Here is an 8,419-nt window from a genome sequence, read left to right on the forward strand (position 1 = left end):
TACAAAGCCACTAAAAATCATTTATTCAGAATGTTTATCACCCATTGAAGTATTTATGATATTAAATAAAACAGAACACAGAAGTAAAGCACCAAGCTCTCAAAGCTATTACAAATATTGAAAAAAGACTGGAAGGAAATAAATGAGAACACTGACAACAGTTATTTCTGCTTCTAATAATTTTCTGTACTTTACACACTTTCTACAATGAGCTTTTTAAATCAGAAAAACCCACTTGCTCATTAACTACAACAGATATTTTCAAGATATGTCTAGTCAGTCAATTCCCAAATAACCAGGAAAAGCAAAACTGAATTTAAAGCTAACATTTTAATTCCAGATTACATATTCCCTGACCCTAGAACGCACATTTTTAGAAGTATAAAACAAGAGGAAAAAAATCAAATGACAACCATTACTATAAACAGAAATAGAAAAAAAAAAAAAAAGACTGGAAAGATACCTGTAAAAATGATAATGAAGATTATTTTTGGTCAGTAGAATTATAGGGCTTTTAAGCCTGTTTTTAACTTAACAATGTTTAGTACATTTTCTATAATGGACATCTACTACCTTTGTAATAAAAAGTCTTTGCTGTTAAGAGAAAAGCACCAAGCAAGTTACAGCATGTCTATACAATGGAATATCAAGAGCCACTTTTAAAATGTTGTAGGCTCTTCAATAACATGCAAAAAAAGTTTGACACGTTAGCTGACCATGCTATAGAACAGTATGCTCAGAAAGATCCCATTGTGTTATTTAAAAACAAACAAAATGTCTATGTATACAAAGAAATCACCTTGGAAGGAAATGCACCAAAATATTAATAGTGTTTTACTCTAGATGGTAAGATTAGAGATTATTCTAACTTTCTTATTTTTGCTTCTGTATTTTGGCAAATTTTCCTCTATTGTACAGTAGCTACTTTACCAATGTGCAAAAAAAAAAGGTTTCAGAGCTACATTAAACCAAAAAGTTACCTTGTTAAATAAACGAGCAACAAAGAGATGAGCAGGTGTATCATATTGAAAGATCCTCCTTGTAAATATGCTTTCCAGTCCTATCCCTATTTTTTTTAAGTCAGGCTGGTCTTCTGAGAGACTATCAAGAAGGCAGCAGCATGGATTGTTTCTCCTACTCTAGATTTAATAGTGTTTGAGCAGGACACTGACTCCAGCAACAGATGTCACCCTCTTGATGGGACAAACACATATGGTCTGGAACCTTTCAACAAGACTCTGGAGAACAGGGTCAGGGGGAAAAAAATTAACTGCCTTCCAAGACTATAGATCTGATTACAAGTAAATATAATTGGCAATCATTTGATGAAGGAAATGTACTATTTATGCTGCTAATAACAGACTAACTATAGAATTACACTCCCAGACCTGGCAGAGACCTCCCTGAGATCCTCTGAAGACAATTTCCAGGACACTGTTTTAAGGATGCTATGTAAATATTGCCCAGAAACAATAACAGAGATGTCATGCTAGAGAATCTTAAGTAAATAGTCCCAAAGCCTAGCTTCCTGCTTATACAATTCTAAGTAATTTCATTGCTAGTCATAAGGTGATTCAGCATTCTGATTTAATCTAAGAATTTCTTGACTTTACATTTAATAAAAAGGACTACAATGAACAGCCGAAAAGCAAGACACAGGAAGCAACAAAAATAAACACATAGCCATGTGTCTCCCAAACAATGAGAAATCTATGCAACCACACTATCCGTTCAATCTATTTCCAAATCGCTGTCCTCACTGTGACAGGTGGCGGAGTTACGCACAGACGCCAACACCAAGACTTCCTTTTCTGGGAGCAACCCAAATTCCTGCAGAAAAGCTTCAAGGTCCACAGCAAAGAAATCTTCCCCCAGTTGGTCAGTGACACGAACAAAGTTGCCAATCAGTTCGCCCCCCTTGTAGATGAGCAGGGTGGGAAGGGCATTCCTGGTGAACCGAGTGCTGGCCCCAATCACTGAGCTCTTCACCCGGCAGAATTTGATGGCTGGGTACTCCGCAGCAAGGCAGATCATGCAACCGTTCATGGCTTCAGTCCCCGGAATGCCGTCCTCATAAATATGGACCATGATGAGGGTGTTTTTCTGTTCTTTATCAATCATGTCTAGAAACCCTTCTCCACTGGCGATCTCAAAAACCTGCTTGAATTGGGGCCCCCTGTGAAGCTGCTGCCACATCTCTTCCATTCTCTGCTTCCGGTACTGCTGGAGGAACTCTTCATCGTCTTGGCCCTCACTTGTCACGGCAAACTCCTTCAGAGTCATCTGCAGGGGGACCAGCAGGTGAGCACAAGAAACACAAACCGCACACTGTGGTAACACTTACCACGTCCTCACACTCATGACATTTGAGGCTCCAGGCTAAGGGCTCTATATGCTTCACATCTCACCAGAACCTTACAATACCCCATCGGAAAGGGACTTTAATTACTCCTGTGTTACAGATGAGATTTTAAGACTTGAAAAACTTACAGGGAGCAACTGTAAGCCTGGGAATCACACTAAATTTTTTTAAAACCCAGGCTTTTAACTGGTGCACCATGTTGCCTCTCAATCCAAACAGGCAGCATCAGTTAGTGTCACTTCAGGAGCTTTTCTCTTTTTTTATCAGTTATTTCATCTACTGTTTTTTGTCATAGTTGTTGGAAAAAAACAGGACATTATGGAACTTAAAAAAAAAAACCTCATAATCTCTGCCCTCCACATGCACAAAACACAGTTACACACTCTTTAAAAACCTGTTATTCTTTATTGCCAGTCACATGCTGAAATCGTTTTTGTTTTCATAATAGCAATTGTGGTGTACCAGTTAAGCTACAACCTACTTTTTCCACTAAAGATTTTATTAAAACATAAATATTTCCTTATATTTCCCAATTTTTGTAATAAAATTATACATAATGTGCCATATTTGCTTAACCATTCCCCTATTTCTGGCAGCGAGAAGTGCCATGTCTGTAGGGCTCCCGCAGCCCAGTAGCACAGGGCGGCCCTCTCCAGACTGCCCTCATGCGGCCATGTGATGCATTGCCTCGTCTGGTCTCCCCTACTCAAGTGTAGGAAACGCTGTGCCCAGTTGGCACATTGCCCTGCAGCCAGCTGAACTTACAAAGGGGGCTTCCTTCTCCTGCCCTGGTACAGCAAGACATCCCTCTCCTGTAACAAGGCCTCCCTCTGCCTCACCCAGTACAGATTAGCAGCCGGAGGCTGCAGGACCACAATATGACTATAGATGTAACTGCATCACCTGCTGCCAACACCATTCTTCTTTCTGCCCAGAGCTCTCCACCCTGCCATGGCTACCAGAGTGCCTGCTTCTGTAACAGTCTTTGCTCAAGTCTAATGCCCTGAAATCATCCTCCTGGTCAAGGCAAATGGCTCCACGCTGAGTCCTCTTATCTGCTTCCTGATACTGCCTGTTATTTCTAGCCAAGAGCTGCTTTGGGCCATAGCCAAACGATCTCAGGCAGTCCTAGATGCTCGTCCACATTCAGATGGCATAGGGGAAAGGAAAGGTCCTTCTGATCCTGGGAAGGTAAGACAGACTCAGGGACATGGTTCCAAATATCTTCCAGAGTGTCCATTTGCTTATTTTGTATTTCCTCATTAGAATAAATTCTCATGAATAGGCTTTAAGTAAAACAGAGCGACATCATGGAAAGAGCAGGAAAACCTGGGTTAGAACCTAGTTTTTCTTTTTTTTTTTTTTTTTTACTAGTTGCGTGCCCTGGGCAAGCTCCTTCCCATTCCCAAGTCTCAGTTTCACCATGTGTAAAATGGGAATTTTACCACCAATCTCAGAGTTATTTCTCGCCAAGGTAAGACCTCAATCAAGAACAGGAAACTCAGGACCTCAATCAAGGACAGGAAATCTATTGGGCACTTTCAATGGGTCAGGCACTATGATGCGCACTGTACCCACATGGCCCTGTGAGGCAGGGCCACTGACCTCATCTAACCAATGACAAACCAGACTCAGAACAGAAGAGACATCCCCTCAGCCACCAGTGGCAGAGCTGAGATGCAAACCCAGGTGTGTTGGAGTTAAGAAAGGACTCTAGACTTTCCCCTGCATTACACAGCTTCTTGGAGGACAAATAAAGATCCTACATCTCTTGAATCCCTAGCCCTAGTTACAGCAGCCAGGGCAGCTTCAGAGAGAAGCCTGGTGCTGCTAATTACCTTCCCACTGATCTTCTCCTGGAGGTCCTTCTGTTTCTGCTGCTCCTCCTCTTCGTCCAGATGGGACCTGCAGGTCATTGAGAGCTTCTTGATCAACCTTTCCATCTCCCGGCACTGTTCCTCCCTTTGCTCTGTCTCTAATTGTTTGAAGCGGCGCCAGTCATTGATCACACCTTTTGGACCTGAGTTGGGGGTGAACATGGAGGTGATCAAGAAGAATGGGCAAGGAATTATGGCCAGCCACATCTGTCTAAACTTGCTCCATTGACTGCACAGTGATGCTCACACAGCAGCATGATCTACATGCAGGGATGTCCATCCAGCATGGTTTGCAATAATTAGAGGGTCAAACTAAGCCCCAACAAATGGGAGTTGCATTAAATAAATTATGATTCATCTACTCAAAGGAAAATAAAGCAATTCTTAGAAAGAGTGTGGTAGTTAGGTAGCTATATGTATCCTGTCATGAAAGATGTTCAAATATATTAAGTCAAAAAAAGAGCAAAATGCAGAATAATATCATGGTATGATCTGATTTTCAGAAGAATTGTGTGTATATGCATAAATATTTATGGGTATTTATATATGCATGTGTACACTAGTATATTCACAGAAAAAGGGCTAGAAGGATATCTAAATTGTTAACAGTGGCTGTCTCCGGGTAGTGGGATCTAAGGGGCTGGTGAGAGAGAACTTTCATCTTTTCTTTCTACTCTTCTATATTATCTGAATTTTTATAACAAGCTTGTGGTAGGGTGCGCCGTTATTTCAGCTCTCCCCAAGCCTTGTGACTTGCCCCCCGCCATGTGACTTGTAGTCCTCTTGCAGGACGAGTACATGTATCCCCAGCCCACTGATGTTGGACTTGGCCACGGGACTTGCCTTGGCCAATGGATTCCGAGAAAAAAATTTAGGAACCATTACATGTTTTCAACAGTCTGCTCCTTTTCTCTACGCTTGTTCATGAAAATGGCAAGTCCCAAACAGGGGTTGCTCCTTCAGCCTAGTTCCTAGAATGAGAGGACATAGGAAGCAGAAGCAGAACGGCTGCTGACCCACAGGCAGCATGTAAAACAGAGAAATAAACCTTTGCTGTTGTTACAAGCCACTGAGATCTGAAGGTCATTTGTTACCACAGCAAAAAATATAAAAACCTATATGAACAGAACTTTGAAATACTACCAAGAAATTCTAAGACAGACCTGAACAAATGGAAAAGCGATTCCGTATTTCTGACTTGGAAGACAGCATCACAAGGGTGCCGATTATCCCTAAATCTATGTATTTAATGCATTCCCAATGAAAATACATGATTACACATATATGTGCATGCTCCTAGATTTGCTTTAGAAAAATCAGAAAGCAAAAGTTGGGGAAATAATGACACAGAAAAGTACTGAGGGGTACACCAGCCTGACCAGATATTAAACCGTATTATGATACAATTAGAAGAGTGGGATATAGCAAGTAAAAGAGAAATCAATGCAAGAAACAACATAATACAGCTAGAGGCACAAATATAAACAAAAATTCAGTACAGAGTAAAATCGACACTTCAAAACAATGGAGAAAAGGCAACTTATTCAGTAAAAAAACCACGACCACTCACTTTAAAAACGAACAGAGTTTATGAAAATACTCAACATTATGAAAAGAGACTCAACATCACTCTTAAAAGGATAGAAAATAAGACTACCCTGAGTTACCATTTGTCATCCATCAGGACGGAAAGATTAGAAATTTTGATAATACAATAGGAGGGCAAGTATATGGGGAAATATCATATTACTGGTTAAACTGTAAGCCAGTGCCCTCTCAACTGACCGCAATCTGGAAATTTAAAAATGTGAGAATGTAAATATGCCATTTCTAGGATTTATACCACCAATATATGCATACCTGTGATTTATGTGATATCAAACAACTATTAATTTGGGAAGCTGAATTCAGATGCAGGTCGCTCATGCTGCTCTGCATATATATTGGTATTGTGCAGTGAGATGCCTAGAAGCATGCACAGTGAAATGGTAACACTAGGTTATTTCTGAAAGTGGGATTGGAATTAGAAGTTATCAGGAGACTTCTGATACATATTTAGCGGACATTTTTAAACCTGTTCCCCGAACTCAGGGATCCCCAGTACCTGTGTTAACTGAGATGCCTTCGCCAGCCAACTCAGCATCTACAGGTATCGAACTGCCAGCCAGGGTGCCCCTGCCTCTGTCCTTGTCCTCGCGGTCGCTGTCCTCATCCTCACTGCTGCTGTAGTAATACTGCAGCTTCTCCCCCAGCAGCTTATCATCCAGGGTTGTCATGGTGCCTGGGAGAGGGCAACAGATCAGGCTCTTTGCTGGCCTGAACCACAGACATGATCCGAAGAAAAGGGGCTCACCGTGCTGTGATCCTATTTACAAGACCCTAAAAGTAATTTTTTCATAAGCAGCATCTCAACAAATCTGTACATGACCCTGCATAAGAGGGTTAACCATGTTCTTTTTCTAGGTGAAACTTAGGCTCAGATCTAAGAGAAGCTTCTTGCCAAGCTTTACAGCACCTAGTGGGGCTGGGATCAGACCCCAGGGATGCCTAAGACTGAAGGTGTATGCCACTGTTTCTTGACAAAGATACACTGTACTAGCATGTTGACTTAAGAGGAATCTACTTACTAACTGGAGATTTTATTCACACATGTTTAGGTTTCTACCAACTAAGAACGCCGGATAATTTAAAAACTGGGTAAGAATTCTCAGGAAAAACAAAAAGCAGCATCAAGAATGTGATGCTGAGTCGCTGTTTAGCAAGTCATTCACTTGCCTCACTTCCCACTCTGAGGGTGTGGGAGGATGGGCTACAATTGGTTAAAAGGGCCCATGACAAAATCTTACTAATTCCCAACGATTAAATTGTTCTGCATCACAAGAATCCAGGCCCATTTGGGGAATAAGGTACAGTTTAGGCCCTCTCAGGCCTGCTCTCCGATCCAGGAGAGTGGAAAATCGCATCGCTACCACCCTCCTGTTATACTCCGTTACAAAGTGACTCTCCCAAGGGGCAGGAGGCTCTAGAAAGCAGGGAACTGCAATATCCAGCACAAAGCTTCTGCACAATTTGCTAAATGTCTATGGAGACAGCCTGGATCGGTGCGGGGATCTAGGAACCCTAGCAGTCAGGTGGAGACAGGGGCGCACAGGGTTTGCGTAAACTGAGAGAATCGTACAGGTATGTCGCTAGGAGCGGGGGCCAGCCAGAACCAAACTTAAAGAGGCGTGGATGCATCACGGTGGTGCATGGAAGGGTAGACACCGGTAGCGGGGCGTGCCTGGTAAGGACGGGACCAGCGGAGGGGCTAACGGAAGAGGCGGGCCTAGGGAGGAGCCAGGGAAAGAGGCGGGGCCAAAAGAGGGCTAGCGGAAGAGGCGGGACCGCTGAAGGAGCGCCGTGAAGGCGGAGCCAGCAGAGGGACTGCCGGAGGAGGCGGGACCCTGCGGGAGGAGTCAAGGGCGGGGCCAGAGGAAGGGCGGCGGAGGGGTGCGTGGAGCCTTCGGAAGAGCCCGAGGGAGGTGGGGCTAGGGGAAGGGCAGGTTTGGGAAGGCACGAAGACCGTGCGGGAGTTGGGCGGGCGGACAAGGCTGTCTTGCTGCGGCTCGCCGGCCACCCGTATTCCACCACCTCCCCTCGCCTTCTGTGCCCGCCCTTTCTTTCCCGCTGACCTCAGTGTACTTAACCGGCTTAGCTCAGTCCGGATGACTTCGGGCTGGCAGCTGCGGGCACTTCGGAGGGAAGAGAGCGCTGGGTTGGAGACACAGAAGTGGGTCGGCGCCCCGAACACTAAGAGAAGAGACGCCGGAATCCCGACTGTGCGGACCAATGAGGCGGCCGTCCTGCGTCGGGCAGACGCACTCTGCCCAATTGGAGAGAACCTCTCCGGCGGTCTGGGTGAAACTACGGGTCGTACATGGGGACAAAACAACTAGACAATAGAAATACGTTTCTGTTTTAATTTGAACGGGAAGCTACATTATATATGACTAGCTTTCAGCTATAAGAATAATGTATTTAGTTACTTTGAAGTTTCCGAAGCCGTTCTTAACCACATATATCTATTAAAACTGAAGACAGACTTAGAGACATTAAGTAATCTGCCCAAGAACACACAGCCACTGGATTAAATTTGTTTTAAAAGCCAGGTCCATGACAACTACACGGAATGTGACCCTGG

General features: G+C 43.6%; 1 protein-coding gene across 1 annotated transcript; it reads right to left on the minus strand.

Moving 5' to 3' along the window:
* Positions 1–6: 6 nt before the first annotated feature.
* Positions 7–8,140, minus strand: PDCL (phosducin like). The gene is made up of 4 exons (XM_036914027.2): positions 7,911–8,140; positions 6,344–6,520; positions 4,201–4,382; positions 7–2,283 (listed from the first exon to the last, which is right to left on the minus strand). Exons 2-4 carry the CDS (start codon positions 6,513–6,515, stop codon positions 1,732–1,734), a joined length of 906 nt encoding a protein of 301 aa, XP_036769922.2. The 5' UTR covers positions 6,516–6,520; positions 7,911–8,140; the 3' UTR covers positions 7–1,731.
* Between the last annotated feature and the right edge of the window lie 279 nt (positions 8,141–8,419).

This window comes from Manis pentadactyla, chromosome 3 (genome assembly GCF_030020395.1).
Source record: "Manis pentadactyla isolate mManPen7 chromosome 3, mManPen7.hap1, whole genome shotgun sequence".
NCBI lineage: Eukaryota > Metazoa > Chordata > Mammalia > Pholidota > Manidae > Manis > Manis pentadactyla.

Excerpts from the sequence above, each read along its gene's own strand:
- PDCL (XM_036914027.2), bottom strand. The coding sequence starts at position 6,515 with ATGACAACCCTGGATGATAAGCTGCTGGGGGAGAAGCTGCAGTATTAC. Across the intron at positions 4,383-6,343 it reads AGGCATCTCAGTTAACACAG|GTCCAAAAGGTGTGATCAAT; the intron begins GTACTGGGGATC and ends CCCCCAACTCAG. Across the intron at positions 2,284-4,200 it reads AGGAGAAGATCAGTGGGAAG|ATGACTCTGAAGGAGTTTGC; the intron begins GTAATTAGCAGC and ends GTCCCCCTGCAG.